Consider the following 21,796-nt stretch of genomic DNA (forward strand, 5'->3'; position numbering starts at 1 on the left):
CAGGTGTAGAAGGTGTAGAATGCAGGTGTAGAAGCAATGCAGGTGTAGGTGGTGTAGAATGCAGGTGTAGAAGGTGTAGAGTGTAGGTGGTGTAGAATGCAGGTGTAGAAGGTGTAGAATGCAGGTGTAGGTGGTGTAGAATGCAGGTGTAGAAGGTGTAGAATGCAGGTGTAGAAGCAATGCAGGTGTAGGTGGTGTAGAATGCAGGTGTAGGTGGCGTAGAATGCAGGTGTAGAAGGTGTAGAATGCAGGTGTAGGTGGTGTAGAATGCAGGTGTAGGTGGTGTAGAATGCAGGTGTAGGTGGTATAGAATGCAGGTGTATCCCCTTCATCTTGTCGACGGGGAATTCTCCCGTTACACCATGCTCCCTCCATCCCCTCCGCAAGTGTCCCAAATGGCACCCTATTCCCTATATAGTGCGCTACTTTTGACCAGGGCCCCTAGCCTAGCCCTTGACCATGGTTCTCAGTTCCATTACATTGCACATAAGAATCAATGGACAAAGGCGTTATCTCATACACACCTTTTTATAGGGTTTTAATTGAGGTTAGCGTTTCCACATGGCCATATTTCCATGTTACAGTGAGGGTTTAAACCACCTGTGGTAATTAACTATCTAGCGTGCTCTGAACACCTGTGGTAATTAGCTATCAATGCTGCTCTGAACACCTGTCATAATTGGCTATCTAGCGTGCTCTGAACACCTGTCATAATTGGCTATCTATGCTGCTCTGAACACCTGTGATAATTAGCTATCTATGCTGCTCTGAACACCTGTGATAATTAGCTATCTATGCTGCTCTGAACACCTGTGATAATTAGCTATCTATGCTGCTCTGAACACCTGTGATAATTAGCTATCTATGCTGCTCTGAACACCTGTGATAATTAGCTATCTATGCTGCTCTGAACACCTGTGATAATTAGCTATCTATGCTGCTCTGAACACCTATGATAATTAGCTATCTATGCTGCTCTGAACACCTGTGATAATTAGCTATCTATGCTGCTCTGAACACCTGTGATAATTAGCTATCTATGCTGCTCTGAACACCTGTGATAATTAGCTATCTATGCTGCTCTGAACACCTGTGATAATTAGCTATCTATGCTGCTCTGAACACCTGTGGTAATGGAAGAAGGCCACTAGAAACGTGTTGACGCTGAAAAATACTGTCACCTGAGAATCGTATCGCAATTGAGAATCGATTCACGTTTAGATCGAGTATTTGACTGTTTTGGATGCCAGAGCCAGTCGACCTCTGTATATACTGTAAATATACCTCTGTATATACTGTAAATACAATCTACCTCTGTATATACTGTAAATATACCTCTGTATATACTGTAAATACAATCTACCTCTGTATATAGTGTAAATACAATCTACCTCTGTATATACTGTAAATACAATCTACCTGTATATAGTGTAAATACAATCTACCTCTGTATATACTATAAATACAATCTACCTCTGTATATACTATAAATACAATATACCTCTGTATATACCTTAAATACAATCTACCTCTGTATATACTGTAAATATACCTCTGTATATACTGTAAATACAATCTACCTCTGTATATACTGTAAATACAATATACCTCTGTAGAGTGTACTACATATGGAATAAGGTTGCCATTTGGGGCTCGATCCCCTGTCTTCAGTGAAGCATGGGAGCGTGTGGCAGCATGTGTTCAGCTCAGCACAAAGGGAAGTGCTAGGCTGTGAAAGGTGGACCTTTGTTCCTTCTACCTGTCTTTCATGATCTTTTTAGGTCTCTGGGCCACTATGACCCTCTGTCCCTCCCTCCCTCCCTCCCTGGGCCACTATGACCCTCTGTCCCTCCCTCTGTCCCTCCCACTATGACCCTCTCCCCTCTTTACCTCCTTCCCTCCTATGACCCTCCCTCCCTCCCTGCGCCACTATGTCCTGCCCTCCCTCCCTCCCTAGGCCACTATGTCCCTCCCTCCCTCCCTCCCTGGGCCACTATGTCCCTCCCTCCCTCCCTCCCTGGGCCACTATGTCCCTCCCTCCCTCCCTCCCTGGGCCACTATGTCCCTCCCTCCCTCCCTCCCTGGGCCACTATGTCCCTCCCTCCCTCCCTGGGCCACTATGTCCCTCCCTCCCTCCCTGGGCTACTATGTCCCTCCCTCCCTCCCTGGGCCACTATGTCCCTCCCTCCCTCCCTCCCTGGGCCACTATGTCCCTCCCTCCCTCCCTGGGCCACTATGTCCCTCCCTCCCTCCCTGGGCCACTATGTCCCTCCCTCCCTGGGCCACTATGTCCCTCCCTCCCTCCCTGGGCCACTATGACCTTCTGTCCCTCCCTCTGTCCCTCCCTGGGCCACGATGACCCTCTGTCCCCCCTCCCTGGGCCACGATGACCCTCTGTCCCTCCGTCTGTCCCTCCCTGGACCACGATGACCCTCTGTCCCTCTCTCTCTCCCTCTCTCACTGGGCCGCTATGACACTATCCCTCCCTCCCTTCCTGGGCCACTATGACCCTCTGTCCCTCCCTCCCTCCCTCCCTGGGCCACTATGACCTTCTGTCCCTCCCTCCCTTCCTGGGCCACTATGACCTTCTGTTCCTCCCTCCCTGGGCCATTATGACCCTCTGTCCCTCCCTCCCTGGGCCACTATGACCCTCTGTCCCTCCCTCCCTGGGCCACTATGACCCTCTGTCCCTCCCTCCCTGGGCCACTATGACCCTCTGTCCCTCCCTCCCTGGGCCACTATGACCCTCTGTCCCTCCCTTCCTAGGCCACTATGACCCTCTGTCCCTCCCTCCCTGGGCCACTATGACCCTCTGTCCCTCCCTCCCTGGGCCACTATGACCCTCTGTCCCTCCCTCCCTGGGCCACTATGACCCTCTGTCCCTCCCTCCCTGGGCCACTATGACCCTCCCTCCCTCCCTTCCTGGGCCACTATAACCCTCTGTCCCTCCCTCCCTGGGCCACTATGACCCTCCCTCCCTCCCTTCCTGGGCCACTATGACCCTCTGTCCCTCCCCCTGGGCCACTATGACCCTCCCTCCCTCCCTTCCTGGGCCACTATGACCTTCTGTCCCTCCATCCCTTCCTGGGCCACTATGACAACCTCCCTCTCTCCCTCCCTCCCTCCCTCCCTCTCTCAGCCCTGCCTGCTGGCCAGCTGGCTGCTCCCATGGTGTCACTTTCCCGTGGGCTCCTGGCTGGGAGGAGGCTTGGTGTGTGTGTGTGTGATCGAGTGTGCCTATGTGTGTATTCATGTGTGGCTGTATGTGTGTTTGTATGCGGCTGTGAGTGTGTGTGTTCGAGTGTGGCCTTTGTGTGTGTGTGTGTGTTTCAGTGTGGCCTTTGTGTGTTGTGTTGTGTGTGTGTGTGTGTGTGTGTGTGTGTGTGTGTGTGTGTGTGAGTGAGTGAGCAGGCTAAGTTGACATGATCAGGAGAGAACTCCAGCTCCAGCCTACCTTTGCACCACAGCCACCCAGCAGAGCCAGAAAGACACCCGACGACGGAGACAGACAGAGAGAGACTACCGTAGGCCAGGCAACAGGGTCCAGGTCCATCTTATTTGTGTAACAGCCACCTGTCAGAGCCAGAATAGGAGATAGACTACCGTGGGCCGGCCATCAGCCAGGTGTGTATGTATGATGTTGCTGCACCGGGTGATCCAGGCAGCCCGTGCAGGCGATCTCTCAGCCCTGAGGAAGCTGTCCTCCTCTGGGTGCCTCACGGTCTCAGCCTCCATCACAGACGCCCAGGGGGCAGGCCCGGTGCACCACGCCGCTCGCTGCGGCCGCCTGGAATGTCTGCGCTACCTGGTGGTGGAGGTGGGGCTGGCGGCCGACGCCCGGGCCCTGAACAGAGCCACGCCCGCCCACGATGCTGCTGCTACAGGCCACGCCCGGGAACTGCAGTGGCTAGTGGACCAAGGGGGCTGCAATGTAGAGGTGAGGCTGAACTAACAAATCATTCCTCCTGTGTTACTGAAGGTAGACCAGAGAGTTACAACATAATGCTGAGGCTGAACTAACAAATCATTCCTCCTGTGTTACTGAGGGTAGACCAGAGAGTTACAACATAATGCTGAGGCTGAACTAACAAATCATTCCTCCTGTGTTACTGAGGGTAGGCCAGAGAGTTACAACATAATAGTGAGGCTGAACTAACAAATCATTCCTCCTGTGTTACTGAGGGTAGGCCAGAGAGTTACAACATAATGCTGAGGCTGAACTAACAAATCATTCCTCCTGTGTTACTGAGGGTAGGCCAGAGAGTTACAACATAATGCTGAGGCTGAACTAACAAATCATTCCTCCTGTGTTACTGAGGGTAGGCCAGAGAGTTACAACATAATGCTGAGGCTGAACTAACAAATCATTCCTCCTGTGTTACTGAAGGTAGACCAGAGAGTTACAACATAATGCTGAGGCTGAACTAACAAATCATTCCTCCTGTGTTACTGAGGGTAGACCAGAGAGTTACAACATAATGCTGAGGCTGAACTAACAAATCATTCCTCCTGTGTTACTGAGGGTAGGCCAGAGAGTTACAACATAATAGTGAGGCTGAACTAACAAATCATTCCTCCTGTGTTACTGAGGGTAGGCCAGAGAGTTACAACATAATGCTGAGGCTGAACTAACAAATCATTCCTCCTGTGTTACTGAAGGTAGACCAGAGAGTTACAACATAATGCTGAGGCTGAACTAACAAATCATTCCTCCTGTGTTACTGAGGGTAGGCCAGAGAGTTACAACATAATGCTGAGGCTGAACTAACAAATCATTCCTCCTGTGTTACTGAGGGTAGACCAGAGAGTTACAACATAATGCTGAGGCTGAACTAACAAATCATTCCTCCTGTGTTACTGAGGGTAGGCCAGAGAGTTACAACATAATGCTGAGGCTGAACTAACAAATCATTCCTCCTGTGTTACTGAAGGTAGGCCAGAGAGTTACAACATAATGCTGAGGCTGAACTAACAAATCATTCCTCCTGTGTTACTGAAGGTAGACCAGAGAGTTACAACATAATGCTGAGGCTGAACTAACAAATCATTCCTCCTGTGTTACTGAGGGTAGGCCAGAGAGTTACAACATAATGCTGAGGCTGAACTAACAAATCATTCCTCCTGTGTTACTGAGGGTAGGCCAGAGAGTTACAACATAATGCTGAGGCTGAACTAACAAATCATTCCTCCTGTGTTACTGAAGGTAGGCCAGAGAGTTACAACATAATGCTGAGGCTGAACTAACAAATCATTCCTCCTGTGTTACTGAAGGTAGACCAGAGAGTTACAACATAATGCTGAGGCTGAACTAACAAATCATTCCTCCTGTGTTACTGAGGGTAGACCAGATAGTTACAACATAATGCTGAGGCTGAACTAACAAATCATTCCTCCTGTGTTACTGAGGGTAGGCCAGAGAGTTACAACATAATGCTGAGGCTGAACTAACAAATCATTCCTCCTGTGTTACTGAGGGTAGACCAGAGAGTTACAACATAATGCTGAGGCTGAACTAACAAATCATTCCTCCTGTGTTACTGAGGGTAGGCCAGAGAGTTACAACATAATGCTGAGGCTGAACTAACAAATCATTCCTCCTGTGTTACTGAGGGTAGGCCAGAGAGTTACAACATAATGCTGAGGCTGAACTAACAAATCATTCCTCCTGTGTTACTGAGGGTAGACCAGAGAGTTACAACATAATGCTGAGGCTGAACTAACAAATCATTCCTCCTGTGTTACTGAAGGTAGGCCAGAGAGTTACAACATAATGCTGAGGCTGAACTAACAAATCATTCCTCCTGTGTTACTGAGGGTAGGCCAGAGAGTTACAACATAATGCTGAGGCTGAACTAACAAATCATTCCTCCTGTGTTACTGAAGGTAGGCCAGAGAGTTACAACATAATGCTGAGGCTGGTTGCGCCACTGATGGGGCTGGAGAGAGATGGAGATAAGTTGGTGTAGTTGTTGCCCTCATACGTGGTTGTTGACTCCTATGGCATTTAGCCAGCAGCCATGTATCAGGACAAGAGCACTTGGTTTTATACGGAGCAGCGTGAAGAGCAGTTTAGAATGAGTTCATGGTATCTGGACTTCCCAGGGGTAATTTCTCATTCACGGCACATGATGTGGTGTTTAACCATCAGACTGTAGTGCATGTAAACACTAACCCAAAGTCACCTGGCTTCTGACTCAATTCAAGGGGCTTTATTGGCATGGGAAACATGTGTTAACATTGCCAAAGCAAGTGAGGTAGATAATATACAAAAGTGAAATAAACAATAAAAATGAACAGTAAAAATTACACATACAGAAGTTTCAAAACAATAAAGACATTACAAATGTCATATTACGTGTATATACAGACTCTTACGTGTATATATACAGACTATACGATATACAGACTATTATATACAGTCTCTCTCTCTCTCTCCTTCTCTCTCTCTCTCTCTCTCTCTCGCTCTCGCTCCCTCTCGACATGTGCTTTATGAAAGGTGAAGTTGACAGATGAAGAGTCTCTAGCTGGTGTGTTGTCATTACTCGTGCCCATGTCTTTGTTGTCCTGTCGAATTCTATAATGACTAGGATAATGGGTTATCGTTCTCTCTCGCTTTCTCTCGCTCTCTCCCCGTCTCGGTCTCTCTTTCTCTCTCTCTCTCTCCTTCTCTCTCTCTCTCCTTCTCTCTCTCTCTCCTTCTCTCTCTCTCTCTCCTTCTCTCTCTCTCTCTCTCACTCTCACTCTCTCTCTCCTTCTCTCTCTCTCTCTCTCTCTCTCGCTCTCGCTCCCTCTCGACATGTGCTTTATGAAAGGTGAAGTTGACAGATGAAGAGTCTCTAGCTGGTGTGTTGTCATTACTCGTGCCCATGTCTTTGTTGTCCTGTCGAATTCTATAATGACTAGGATAATGGGTTATCGTTCTCTCTCGCTCTCTCTCTTTCTCTCGCTCTCTCCCCATCTCGGTCTCTCTTTCTCTCTCTCTCTCTCCTTCTCTCTCTCTCTCTCTCCTTCTCTCTCTCTCTCTCTCCTTCTCTCTCTCTCTCTCACTCTCTCTCTCTCTCGCTCTCTCTCTCTCTCTCTCTCTCTCTCTCTCTCACTCTCTCTCTCACTCTCTCTCTCTTTCTCTCTCTCTCTCTCTCTCCTTCTCTCTCTCTCTCTCTCTCTCTTTCTCTCGCTCTTACCCCGTCTCGGTCTCTCATTCTCTCTCTCTCTCTCTCCTTCTCTCTCCTTCTCTCTCTCTCTCTCTCTCTCTCTTTCTCTCTCTCCTTCTCTCTCTCTCTTTCTCTCGCTCTCTCCCCGTCTCGGTCTCTCTTTCTCTTGCTCTCTTTCTCTCGCTCTCTCCCCGTCTCGGTCTCTCTTTCTCTCGCTCTCTTTCTCTCGCTCTCTTTCTCTCGCTCTCTCCCCGTCTCGGTCTCTCTTTCTCTCGCTCTCTTTCTCTCGCTCTCTCCCCGTCTCTTTCTCTCGCTCTCTCCCCGTCTCTCGCTCTCTCCCCGTCTCTTTCTCTTGCTCTCTCTCCCGTCTCTCGCTCTCTCCCCGTCTCTTTCTCTCGCTCTCTCCCCCGTCTCTCGCTCTCTCCCCCGTCTCTCGCTCTCTCCCCGTCTCTTTCTCTTGCTCTCTCCCCCGTCTCTCGCTCCCTCCTAAAAAAAACCTTGTTTGTTCACGTAGGTTGTAATTCAGTTCTTTCTCACTCTAACTCAAACCGTCCCGTCTCTCAACCTCAACGACCCGTTGATCTCATTTAAATACAGCTGCTCCAAGTTAAAGACCAGGTTCAGAGTTTCTTGTTATCGTTCAGACCAGCGATAACATTTTTCTAAATTGGTAGTCTTTCCAACAGAGGGAACCTGTACGTGCTCCAGCTTATTGTGGTAAGAAGAGGGGCGGGGGCGTATGCCTTATGACTAACGTGACATGGTGTGATGAAAGAAACATACAGGAACTCAAATCCTTCTGTTCACCTGATTTAGAATTCCTCACAATCAAATGTAGACCGCATTATCTACCAAGAGAATTCTCTTCGATTATAATCACAGCCGTATATATCCCCCCCCAAGCAGACACATCGATGGCTCTGAACGAACTTTATTTAACTCTCTGCAAACTGGAAACGATTTATCCGGAGGCTGCATTCATTGTAGCTGGGGATTTTAACAAGGCTAATCTGAAAACAAGACTCCCTAAATTTTATCAGCATATCGATTGCGCAACCAGGGTGGAAAGACCCTGGATCATTGTTACTCTAACTTCCGCGAGCATATAAGGCCCTGCCCCGCCCCCTTTCGGAAAAGCTGACCACGACTCCATTTTGTTGATCCCTGCCTACAGACAGAAACTAAAACAAGAAGCTCCCACGCTGAGGTCTGTCCAACGCTGGTCTGACCAAGCTGACTCCACACTCCAAGACTGCTTCCATCACGTGGACTGGGAGATGTTTCGTATTGCGTCAGACAACAACATTGACGAATACGCTGATTCGGTGTGCGAGTTCATTAGAACGTGTGTTGAAGATGTCGTTCCCATAGCAACGATTAAAACATTCCCTAACCAGAAACCGTGGATTGATGGCAGCATTCGTGTGAAACTGAAGGCGCGAACCACTGCTTTTAATCAGGGCAAGGTGTCTGGTAACATGGCTGAATACAAACAGTGCAGCTATTCCCTCCGCAAGGCTATCAAACAAGCTAAGCGCCAGTACAGAGACAAAGTAGAATCTCAATTCAACGGCTCAGACACAAGAGGCATGTGGCAGGGTCTACAGTCAATCACGGACTACAGGAAGAAACCCAGCCCAGTCACGGACCAGGATGTCTTGCTCCCAGGCAGACTAAATAACTTTTTGCCCGCTTTGAGGACAATACAGTGCCACTGACACGGCCTGCAACGAAAACATGCGGTCTCTCCTTCACTGCAGCCGAAGTGAGTAAGACATTTAAACGTGTTAACCCTCGCAAGGCTGCAGGCCCAGACGGCATCCCCAGCCGCGCCCTCAGAGCATGCGCAGACCAGCTGGCCGGTGTGTTTACGGACATATTCAATCAATCCCTATACCAGTCTGCTGTTCCCACATGCTTCAAGAGGGCCACCATTGTTCCTGTTCCCAAGAAAGCTAAGGTAACTGAGCTAAACGACTACCGCCCCGTAGCACTCACATCCGTCATCATGAAGTGCTTTGAGAGACTAGTCAAGGACCATATCACCTCCACCCTACCTGACACCCTTGACCCACTCCAATTTGCTTACCGCCCAAATAGGTCCACAGACGATGCAATCTCAACCACACTGCACACTGCCCTAACCCATCTGGACAAGAGGAATACCTATGTGAGAATGCTGTTCATCGACTACAGCTCGGCATTCAACACCATAGTACCCTCCAAGCTCGTCATCAAGCCCGAGACCCTGGGTCTCGGCCCGCCCTGTGCAACTGGGTACTGGACTTCCTGACGGGCCGCCCCCAGGTGGTGAGGGTAGGCAACAACATCTCCTCCCCGCTGATCCTCAACACTGGGGCCCCACAAGGGTGCGTTCTGAGCCCTCTCCTGTACTCCCTGTTCACCCACGACTGCGTGGCCACGCACGCCTCCAACTCAATCATCAAGTTTGCGGACGACACAACAGTGGTAGGCTTGATTACCAACAACGACGAGACGGCCTACAGGGAGGAGGTGAGGGCCCTCGGAGTGTGGTGTCCGGAAAATAACCTCACACTCAACGTCAATCAAAACTAAGGAGATGATTGTGGACTTCAGGAAACAGCAGAGGGAACACCCCCCATCCACATCGACGGAACAGTAGTGGAGAGGGTAGCAAGTTTTAAGTTCCTCGGCATACACATCACAGACAAACTGAATTGGTCCACTCACACAGACAGCATCGTGAGGAAGGCGCAGCAGCGCCTCTTCAACCTCAGGAGGCTGAAGAAATTCGGCTTGTCACCAAAAGCACTCACAAACTTCTACAGATGCACAATCGAGAGCATCCTGGCGGGCTGTATCACCGCCTGGTATGGCAACTGCACCGCCCTCAACCGTAAGGCTCTCCAGAGGGTAGTGAGGTCTGCACAACGCATCACCGGGGCAAACTACCTGCCCTCCAGGACACCTACACCACCCGATGCTACAGGAAGGCCATAAAGATCATCAAGGACATCAACCACCCGAGCCACTGCCTGTTCACCCCGCTATCATCCAGAAGGCGAGGTCAGTACAGGTGCATCAAAGCTGGGACCGAGAGACTGAAAAACAGCTTCTATCTCAAGGCCATCAGACTGTTAAACAGCCACCACTAACATTGAGTGGCTACTGCCAACACACTGTCAATGACACTGACTCTACTCCAGCCACTTTAATAATGGGAATTGATGGGAAATGATGTAAATATATCACTAGCCACAATGCTACCTTATATAATGTTACTTACCCTACATTATTCATCTCATATGCATACGTATATACTGTACTCTATATCATCGACTGCATCCTTATGTAATACATGTATCACTAGCCACTTTAACTATGCCACTTGGTTTACATACTCATCTCATATGTATATACTGTACTCGATATCATCTACTGTATCTTGCCTATGCTGCTCTGTACCATCACTCATTCATATATCCTTATGTACATGTTCTTTATCCCCTTACACTGTGTATGACAGTAGTTTTTTGGAATTGTTAGTTAGATTACTTGTTCGCTATTACTGCATTGTCGGAACTAGAAGCACAAGCATTTCGCTACACTCGCATTAACATCTGCTAACCATGTGTATGTGACAAATAAAATTTGATTTGATTTGATTTGATTTCATAACGCAAGGGTGAAAAGGGCAATAAAAATATTTAAATCGTTAATTAACATTCCCTCACATGATTGTAAGATGTATTCATCAGATTGTCCTGTACTCAACTCCCAGGGGTGTGAGTAAGTGATCTGTAAGCTTTTTTAAAATATATTTTTTAAGTTTGATAGATGTTCATATGCCAATAGGGGTGTTCAGACAGTTGACCCAATAGGATTATGTTCTTGTAATACAATGACTTTCTGTGTTGATACAGTAGTACCATTATGAATAGATCTCTGGGTCTGTTTTCTTGTTTTTCCAGACCTAATATATCATAGTATGTAAGCACATCTATGGTTGTATGCGTAAATGTACAAGTTAAAATAACTTGGTAACACTGTACTTAAAGGTGTATACTGCATTATAATGCCTTTTATAACACATTATAAGACTGCCATGATAACGTATGTCTTTTAATGGTCTAATACTGATTCTGATTTAATTCAAGCTATGGCTGTTTTGTAGGACCAGGATGCAGCCGGGGCGACAGCGCTCCATCTCGCAGCTCGGTTCGGACGGGGGGAGGTCGTCCATTGGCTGCTGTTGGTTGGTAGCGTCGCCGAGGAGACGACGGACTGTGGGGCCGTCCCCGCCCATTACGCTGCTGCCAAGGGAGACCTCACCTGTCTGAAACTACTGGTCCACCATGCACCTGGGTAGGACCAAAGATGAACAACGTGTATGGACTGTTACTTTTACACCTCCATCCAGTCAGTATGTTGATGGTTGTCACTGCTTGTCTTACAGTGGTCATAGTGGAGAATTAAGTCCTCATTGACTTATAGTGGAGAATATAGTCCTCATTGTTTTACAGTGGTCATAGTGGAGAATAATGTCCTCATTGACTTATAGTGGAGAATATAGTCCTTATTGTCTTACAGTGGTCATAGTGGAGAATAATGTCCTCATTGACTCAGTGGTCATAGTGGAGAATAATGTCCTCATTGACTCAGTGGTCATAGTGGAGAATAATGTCCTCATTGACTCAGTGGTCATAGTGGAGAATAATGTCCTCATTGACTCAGTGGTCATAGTGGAGAATAATGTCCTCATTGACTCAGTGGTCATAGTGGAGAATAATGTCCTCATTGACTCAGTGGTCATAGTGGAGAATAATGTCCTCATTGACTTAGTGGTCATAGTGGAGAATAATGTCCTCATTGACTCAGTGGTCATAGTGGAGAATAATGTCCTCAGTGGTCATAGTGGAGAATAATGTCCTCATTGACTCAGTGGTCATAGTGGAGAATAATGTCCTCATTGACTCAGTGGTCACAGTGGAGAATAATGTCCTCATTGACTCAGTGGTCATAGTGGAGAATAATGTCCTCATTGACTCAGTGGTCATAGTGGAGAATAATGTCCCCATTGACTCAGTGGTCATAGTGGAGAATAATGTCCTCATTGACTCAGTGGTCATAGTGGAGAATAATGTCCTCATTGACTCAGTGGTCATAGTGGAGAATAATGTCCTCATTGACTCAGTGGTCATAGTGGAGAATAATGTCCTCATTGACTCAGTGGTCACAGTGGAGAATAATGTCCTCATTGACTCAGTGGTCATAGTGGAGAATCTAGTTAGTCTAGTCTAGTTGAGAACACCTTTATTTAGCCAGGTAGTCTAGTTGAGAACACCTTTATTTAACCAGGTAGGCTAGTTGAGAACACCTTTATTTAACCAGGTGGTCTAGTTGAGAACACCTTTATTTAACCAGGTAGTCTAGTTGAGAACACCTTTATTTAGCCAGTTAGTCTAGTTGAAAACACCTTTATTCAACCAGGTAGTCTAGTTGAGAACACCTTTATTTAACCGGGTAGTCTAGTTGAGAACACCTTTATTTAACCAGGTAGTCTAGTTGAGAACACCTTTATTTAGCCAGGTAGTCTAGTTGAGAACACCTTTATTTAACCAGGTAGTCTAGTTGAGAACACCTTTATTTAACCAGGTAGTCTAGTTGAGAACACCTTTATTTAGCCAGGTAGTCTAGTTCAGAACACCTTTATTTAACCAGGTAGTCTAGTTCAGAACACCTTTATTTAACCAGGTAGTCTAGTTGAGAACACCTTTATTTAGCCAGGTAGTCTAGTTGAGAACACCTTTATTTAGCCAGGTAGTCTAGTTGACAACAAGTTCTCGTTTGCAACTGCAACCTGGCCAAGATAAAGCAAAGCAATTCGACACATACAACAACACAGAGTTACACATGGAATAAACAAAACATACAGTCAATAATACAGTAGAAAAAAGAAAACAAAAATCTATATACAGCATGTGCAAATGAGGTAAGTTAAGGAAATAAATAGGCCATGGTGGCGAAGTAATTACAATATAGCAATTAAACACTGGAATGGTAGATCGGCAGAAGATGAATGTGCAAGTAGAGATACTGGGGTGCAAAGGAGCAAGATAAATAAATAAATACAGTATGGGGATGAAACCTTAACCTGACCCAGAGACGTAACCCTGACCCTAACCTTAATCTGACCCAGAGAGGTAACCCTAACCCTGCCTCTCCTGACCCAGAGAGGTAACCACAGGGTATCCCATGACTCCTCTCACTCTGCCCCGCTGACATGTGATCGCCAGGGCAACGGGACCCATCCAGGTCAGCCATCTGGAAACCCCACAGAGATTCACACACGATGGGTGATGGCACCATGACAACCATACCACTCTACTTTGTTTCATTCAGGGGGTGAGGTTAGGGCCAGGTTAGGTGAGGTTAGGGCCAGGTTAGGTGAGGTTAAGGCCAAGTTAGGTGAGGTTAGGGCCAGGTTGGGTGAGGGCAGTTTAGGGTTAACCTGTCCCTACCCTAACCTGGCCTTAACCCAACATTATCATTACTGTAGCATACTGTATCATCTGCCACTGACATTACTGTAGAACTGTAGCATACTGTATCATCTGCCACTAACATTACTGTAAAACTGTAGTATACTGTATCATCTGCCACTAACATTACTGTAGAACTGTAGTATACTGTATCATCTGCCACTAACATTACTGTAGAACTGTAGTATACTGTATTATCTGCCACTAACATTACTGTAGAACTGTAGTATACTGTATCATCTGCCACTAACATTACTGTAGAACTGTAGCATACTGTATCATCTGCCTCTAACATTACTGTAGAACCGTAGTATACTGTATCATCTGCCTCTAACATTACTGTAGAACTGTAGCATACTGTATCATCTGCCTCTAACATTACTGTAGAACTGTAGCATACTGTATCATCTGCCTCTAACATTACTGTAGAACTGTAGCATACTGTATCATCTGCCACTAACATTACTGTAGAACCGTAGTATACTGTATCATCTGCCTCTAACATTACTGTAGAACTGTAGCATACTGTATCATCTGCCACCAACATTACTGTAGAACTGTAGTATACTGTATTATCTGCCTCTAACATTACTGTAGAACCGTAGTATACTGTATCATCTGCCTCTAACATTACTGTAGAACTGTAGCATACTCTATCATCTGCCTCTAACATTACTGTAGAACTGTAGCATACTGTATCATCTGCCACTAACATTACTGTAGAACTGTAGCATACTGTATCATCTGCCTCTAACATTACTGTAGAACCGTAGTATACTGTATCATCTGCCTCTAACATTACTGTAGAACTGTAGCATACTGTATCATCTGCCTCTAACATTACTGTAGAACTGTAGCATACTGTATCATCTGCCACTAACATTACTGTAGAACTGTAGCATACTGTATCATCTGCCACTAACATTACTGTAGAACTGTAGCATACTGTATCATCTGCCTCTAACATTACTGTAGAACTGTAGCATACTGTATCATCTGCCACCAACATTACTGTAGAACTGTAGCATACTGTATCATCTGCCACTAACATTACTGTAGAACTGTAGTATACTGTATTATCTGCCTCTGACATTACTGTAGAACTGTAGCATACTGTATCATCTGCCTCTAACATTACTGTAGAACCGTAGTATACTGTATCATCTGTCTCTAACATTACTGTAGAACTGTAGTGGTTAAGGGCTTGGAAGTATTTGGAGCCTGTTTAAAACTTTTTTGTTGCGATTCCATTTGTTATTCCATAGTTTTTTGATGTCTTCGCTATTATACTACAATGTAGAAAATAGGAAAAACAAAGAAAAACCCTTGAATGAGTCTGTGTTTTTAAAACTTTTGATCAGCAGTGTACATTCTGGCACTAACATTACTGTGTAACTATAGTTGTATAATGTAGTATCAGCCACTAACATTACTGTGTAACTATAGTTGTATAATGTAGTATCAGCCACTAACATTACTGTGTAACTATAGTTGTATAATGTAGTATCAGCCACTAACATTACATTAGTTGTATACTGTACATTTTGGTGTCCTCTTTACGATGCCTCCGTGTTTGTTTCTTCCACCAGGTGTGTGAACCGTCAGACTGGCATCGGTGCCACCCCTCTGTACCTGGCATGTCAGGAGGGCCACCTGCACGTCGTGGAGTACCTGGTGAAGGACTGCGGGTCAGACGTCCACCTCAGGGCCCATGATGGCATGACCGGCCTGCACGCTGCTGCACACATGGGGCACCATGCCCTGGTCATCTGGCTGGTAAGTGGACTGGATGCCAATATGCTGTAGAACCGTTGTTTCTTAAATTTATCCCAACCATTTGCACTTATTTGATATTTTCCAGCACACCTGGAAAATAGGGGCTGCAGGGTAAATTTGATTTGTTTAACACTATATTGGTTAGACATGAGTCCATATGTGTTATTTCATAGTTTTGATGTCTTCATTATTATTCTACAATGTAGAAAATAGTACAAATTAAAGAATAAAAACCCTCACATCTTTCTCTGAATCCCATCCAATTTCATTTATATTTTGCCATATATATTTTTTAACTGCTGTTTCACCAAATTTCTGAACCTAGATATATTTTACGGACACAGTATATTTTTACATTAGTTATCTTGTTGTTGTTTTTTCCCACCCTTCAGATCCACCACATACGGTATCAGTTTACTATGTTGAGTTATAAGTTGCTGCGACAGACAAGCTTCCCTTCCAGGGGTTGTTCTTGTTCAGACCAGAATGTTAAGGAGGCCTGCAAGGGACAAATGTAAGACCAGGCTGTTAAGGTGGCCTGCCAGGGACAATTGACAACAGACCAGAATATTAAGGTGCCCTGTGAGGAACAAACGACAGGGGAGGAGAAGGTTTCAACATAAGAAAGTAATCTTTCTGAGGCAGCTGACATTTGTCCCTTGCAGGCCACCTCAACATTCTGGTCTGTTGTCATTTGTCCCTCGCAGGCCACCTTAATAGCCTGGTCTTAAATGTGTCCCTTGCAGGCCAACTTAACATTCTGTTCTGTTGTCATTTGTCCCTTGCAGGCCACCTTAACATCCTGGTCTTACATTTGTCCCTTGCAGGCCACCTTAACACCCTGGTCTTACATTTGTCCCTTGCAGGCCACCTTAACATTCTGGTCTGTTGTCATTTGTCCCTTGCAGGCCACCTTAAAATCCTGGTCTTACATTTGTCCCTCGCAGGCCACCTTCACAGACCTTAGCCTGCAGTGCCAGGACAGGGAGGGAGCGACTGCTCTTCACTTTGCGGCCAGTGGAGGGCACCATCGCATCCTGGAGAGGCTGCTCCGCATGGGGGCAAAGGTCATCAGAGACGACTGGGGGGGAACCCCTCTTCATGATGCTGCTGAGAATGGAGAGCTGGAGGTGAGAGATATGACAAGATCGTGGGGCTGTATTTTATTTCAGAGTTTCAGAGCGGGAGTGCTGATCTAGGATCTGGTGCCCCTTTGTCCATGTGATCTTATTCACATTGGTCTAAAAGGTAAAAACTGATCTTAAATCAGAACTCCTAAGTATCTACAGTATATTAAAGTCATGTTAAGTCATAGTAACAGAGGTGTTTTTGATTCAGTCTGTTTGCTACCTTTTCTAGTGCTGCAGGATCCTGTTAGCCAATCAGGTGAGCCCATCGGAGCAGGACATAGATGGGTTCACAGCAGCAGACCTTGCGGAGTACAACGGACACTACGACTGTGCCGGCTACCTCCGAGCCGTGGAGACATGCGTAAGACCCAAAACCTCCGGCTACCTCCGAGCCGTAGAGACATGCGTAAGACCCAAAACCTCCGGCTACCTCCGAGCCGTGGAGACATGCGTAAGACCCAAAACCTTCGGCTACCTCCGAGCCGTGGAGACACGCATGAGACCCAAACCCTTTGACTTTACATCGTCTTTTCTTAGTTCAGATATTATATATTCTTGTTTGGTGGCCCTCTGTAATGGTCTAATGTTCCCAAGCATCTTTTTGCATTATAATCCAAGTCAGACCAAACTTTAAAACATCTGACAGCCCATAGTGACCCAGTGATGTGTCCCCTTCACAGTAACAGCAGCTCTACCTGACAGCCCATAGTGACCCAGTGATGTGTCCCCTTCACAGTAACAGCAGCTCTACCTGACAGCCCATATTGACCCAGTGATGTGTCCCCTTCACAGTAACAGCAGCTCTACCTGACAGCCCATAGTGACCCAGTGATTCGTCCCCTTCACAGTAACAGCAGCTCTACCTGACAGCCCATAGTGACCCAGTGATTCATCCCCTTCACAGTAACAGCAGCTCTACCTGACAGCCCATATTGACCCAGTGATTCGTCCCCTTCACAGTAACAGCAGCTCTACCTGACAGCCCATAGTGACCCAGTGATTCGTCCCCTTCACAGTAACAGCAGCTCTACCTAACAGCCCATATTGACCCAGTGATTCGCCCCCTTCACAGTAACAGCAGCTCTACCTGACAGCCCATAGTGACCCAGTGATGTGTCCCCTTCACAGTAACAGCAGCTCTACCTGACAGCCCATATTGACCCAGTGATTCGTCCCCTTCACAGTAACAGCAGCTCTACCTGACAGCCCATATTGACCCAGTGATGTGTCCCCTTCACAGTAACAGCAGCTCTACCTGACAGCCCATATTGACCCAGTGATGTGTCCCCTTCACAGTAACAGCAGCTCTACCTGACAGCCCATAGTGACCCAGTGATGTGTCCCCTTCACAGTACCAGCAGCTCTACCTGACAGCCCATAGTGACCCAGTGATGTGTCCCCTTCACAGTACCAGCAGCTCTACCTGACAGCCCATATTGACCCAGTGATGTGTCCCCTTCACAGTAACAGCAGCCCATAGAAACATGAATTAGTCACCAGAGGATCAGAGTGGAGTCAGGATGAAGGGACGACAATGCTGACGGAGACGGCCAGGTGCTCTCCATATGGCAGACCAATTCCCTTAGAGTCCCAATAGTAGTGCACTAAATAGGGAATAGGGTGCCAGCCCTGGTCAATAGTAGTGCACTAAATAGGGAATAGGGTGCCAGCCCCGGTCAATAGTAGTGCAATAAATAGGGAATAGTGTGCCAGCCCTGGTCAATAGTAGTGCACTTAATAGGGAATAGGGTGCCAGCCCTGGTCAATAGTAGTGCACTAAATAGGGAATAGGGTGCCAGCCCCGGTCAATAGTAGTGCACTAAATAGGGAATAGCGTGCCAGCCCCGGTCAATAGTAGTGCACTAAATAGGGAATAGGGTGCCAGCCCCGGTCAATAGTAGTTTACTATATAAGGAATAGGGTGCCAGCCCCGGTCAATAGTAGTGCACTAAATAGGGAATAGGGTGCCAGCCACGGTCAATAGTAGTTTACTATATAGGGAATAGGGTGCCAGCCCCGGTCAATAGTAGTTTACTATATAGGGAATAGGGTGCCAGCCCTGGTCAATAGTAGTGCACTATATAGGGAATAGGGTGCCAGCCCTGGTCAGAGGTAGTGCACTATATAGGGAATAGGGTGCCAGCCCTGGTCAGAGGTAGTGCACTATATTGGGAATAGAGTGCCATTTGGAGAGTACCCAGCGAGGCTTGGCTGACGGGGTTAGCTTCACCTCCCTCTTCACCTAAAATAACCCTCCTTCCTCTTGTTAACAATGGGACAGCTAATTAACTGTGGAGCATGCTGGCGCTGCAGTGTTGCAGCTGTGGATTGGAGCCGCCGTGAGCCCCTGGGACCTATCAGTTACCCCAGATAGGAAGCTCAGGTGGCGGGGAGAGGGCCTGGCCTAGGGGCCTGAGCCGGTTATGAGATCTGAGGGCTTCGGGTTTCATCGTTTTTACAGTGGTTGTGGAAGCCTGGATGTCATGTTGGCTTCAAACACACGTCGTCCTCGGTTTGATCATGTGTCACGTTCTGTTTCCAGATCACACATTACACATAGCATATCATATTATGATAGAATTTTTTTTTTTTAACTCTGCAGATTAGTTTAGATTAAAATAGGGCTTTGGTGAAATATTCTCAACAAAGACTCTAAAATCTCGTGTAAAATGTAAACTCTCAAGGATAATGCTTGTACTTTTTAATCTATTTAATCCCATGAAATTGAAGGCATTGCGAACAGTAGTTCTGTGAAAAACCTTGCAGTATAAATCCACTACCCCATTTTAATTACACGTCCCTTAGGGTCACGCGTTCACAGAGCACTGTGTAATTCTCAGCGTTGTTTCTGTCCACTCTAAAGTGTCTGTCCGTCACTTGGTCTCGTTTCCTGATCGGCAGCTTTAACAGGCCTGGTGGAAAGAGTGTTGCGTGCTAGGTATTTCCTGACGTTTGCTTTTTATCCTAAAGAGGTCACCTTCCCTCCTCCTTATTTAGCTAGCATTCTGCTACAGCCGTCCAGTCAGTCAGTCAGCCAGCCAGCTATCCAGTCAGTCAGTCAGCCAGCTATCCAGTCAGTCAGTCAGCCAGCTATCCAGTCAGTCAGCCAGCCAGCCAGCTATCCAGTCAGTCAGTCAGTCAGCCAGCCAGCCAGCCATCCAGCTATTCAGTCAGTCAGCCAGCCAGCCAGCTATCCAGTCAGTCAGCCAGCCAGCCAGCCATCCAGTCAGTCAGCCAGCCAGCTATCCAGTCAGTCAGCCAGCCAGCTATCCAGTCAGTCAGCCAGCCAGCCATCCAGCTATCCAGTCAGTCAGCCAGCCAGCCAGCCATCCAGTCAGTCAGCTATCCAATCAGTCAGCAAGCTATCCAGTCAGCCAGCCAGCTATCCAGTCAGTCAGCCAGCCATCCAGTCAGTCAGCCAGCCAGCCAGCCATCCAGCTATCCAGTCAGTCAGCCAGCCAGCCAGCAGCTCTGCTCACCTCTTACCGGCAGTAGTGCCTCTCCTTCAGAAACAGCTGCAATCAAATAAACAACCTTGTGGTGTTGGGTTTATTTTAGAGGTCGACCGATTAATCGGAATGGCCGATTTCAAGTTTTCATAACAATCGGAAATCGGTATTTTTGGACACCGATTTGGATGATTTAAAATTTGACACACCTTTATTTAACTAGGCAAGTCAGTTAAGAACACATTCTTATTTTCAGTGACGGCCTAGGAACAATGGGTTAACTGCCTCGTTCAGGGGCAGAACGACAGATTTTCACCTTGTCAGCTCGGGGGATTCAATCTTGCAACTTTACAGTTAACTAGTCCAACGCTCTAACCACCTGCCTCTCATTGCACTCCACGAGGAGACTGCTTGTTACGCGAATGCAGTAAGCCAAGGTAAGTTGCTAGCTAGCATTAAACTTATCTTATAAGAAACAATCAATCAATCATAATCACTAGTTAACTACACATGGTTGATGATATTACTAGTTTATCTAGCGCGTCCTGCGTTGCATATAATCGATGTGGTGCGTATCGTTGCTCCAATGTGTACCTAACCATGAACATCAATGCCTTTCTTAAAATCAATACACAGAAGTATATATTTTTAACCCTGCATATTTAGCTAAAAGAAATCCAGGTTAGCAGGTGAAATTGTGTCACTTCTCTTGCATTCATTGTACGCAGATTCAGTGTATATGCAACATTTCGGGCCTCCTAATTTGCCAGAATTTTACGTAATTATGACATAACATTGAAGGTTGTGCAATGTAACAGGAATATTTAGACTTATGGATGCCACCAGTTAGATAAAATACAGAACGGTTCCGTATTTCACTGAAAAAATAAACGTCTTGTTTTCGAGATGATAGTTTCCGGATTCGACCATATTAATGAATTAAGGCTCCTATTTCTGTGTGTTATTATGTTATAACTAAGTCTATGATTTGATAGAGCAGTCTGACTGAGCGGTGGTAGGCAGCAGCAGGCTCATAAGCATTCATTCAAACAGCACTTTCGTGCGTTTTGCCAGCAGCTCTTCGTTGTGTGTCAAGCATTGCGCTGTTTATGACTTCAAGCGTATCAACTCCCGAGATTAGACCCATGTAACCGATGTGAAATGGCTAGCTAGTTAGTGGGGTGCGCGCTAATAGCGTTTCAAACGTCACTCGCTCTGAGACTTGGAGTAGTTGTTCCCCTTGCTCTGCATGGGTAACGCTGCGTCGAGGGTGGCTGTTGTCGTTGTGTTCCTGGTTCGAGCCCAGGGAGGAACGAGGGGAGGGACGGAAGCTATACTGTAACACTGGCAATACTAAAGTGCCTATAAGAACATCCAATAGTCAAAGGTTAATGAAATACAAATGGTGTAGAGAGAAATAGTCCTATTATTCCTAAAATAACTACAACCTAAAACTTCTTACCCTCAAATATTGAAGACTCATGTTAAAAGGAACCACCAGCTTTCATATGTTCTCATGTTCTGAGCAAGGAACTGAAACGTTAGCTTTCTTACATGGCACATATTGCACTTTTACTTTCTTCTCCAACACTTTGTTTTTGCATTATTTAAACCAAATTGAACATGTTTCATTATTTATTTGAGGCTAAATAGATTTTATTGATGGATTATATTAGGTTAAAATAAGTGTTCATTCAGTATTGTTGTAATTGTCATTATTACAAATACATTAAAAAAACGACCGATTAATCGGTAGCGGCCTTTTT

The 21,796-nt window shown here is 46.4% G+C and overlaps 1 protein-coding gene across 3 annotated transcripts in view; it reads left to right on the forward strand.

The window, feature by feature from the left end:
• The first annotated feature begins 3,372 nt into the window (after positions 1–3,372).
• espnla (espin like a) overlaps positions 3,373–21,796 on the forward strand; it is a 42,225-nt gene continuing 23,801 nt past the window's right edge. For all 3 annotated transcript variants that reach the window (XM_042322590.1, XM_042322592.1, XM_042322591.1), the window contains exons 1-5: positions 3,373–3,937; positions 11,308–11,498; positions 15,265–15,451; positions 16,399–16,581; positions 16,811–16,942. In XM_042322590.1, the coding sequence (XP_042178524.1) occupies positions 3,635–3,937; positions 11,308–11,498; positions 15,265–15,451; positions 16,399–16,581; positions 16,811–16,942 (996 nt within the window). In that variant the 5' untranslated portion in view covers positions 3,373–3,634. The remainder of the gene's footprint in view (positions 3,938–11,307; positions 11,499–15,264; positions 15,452–16,398; positions 16,582–16,810; positions 16,943–21,796) is intronic.

Source organism: Oncorhynchus tshawytscha, linkage group LG05, assembly GCF_018296145.1.
Source record: "Oncorhynchus tshawytscha isolate Ot180627B linkage group LG05, Otsh_v2.0, whole genome shotgun sequence".
Classification (NCBI taxonomy): Eukaryota; Metazoa; Chordata; class Actinopteri; order Salmoniformes; family Salmonidae; genus Oncorhynchus; species Oncorhynchus tshawytscha.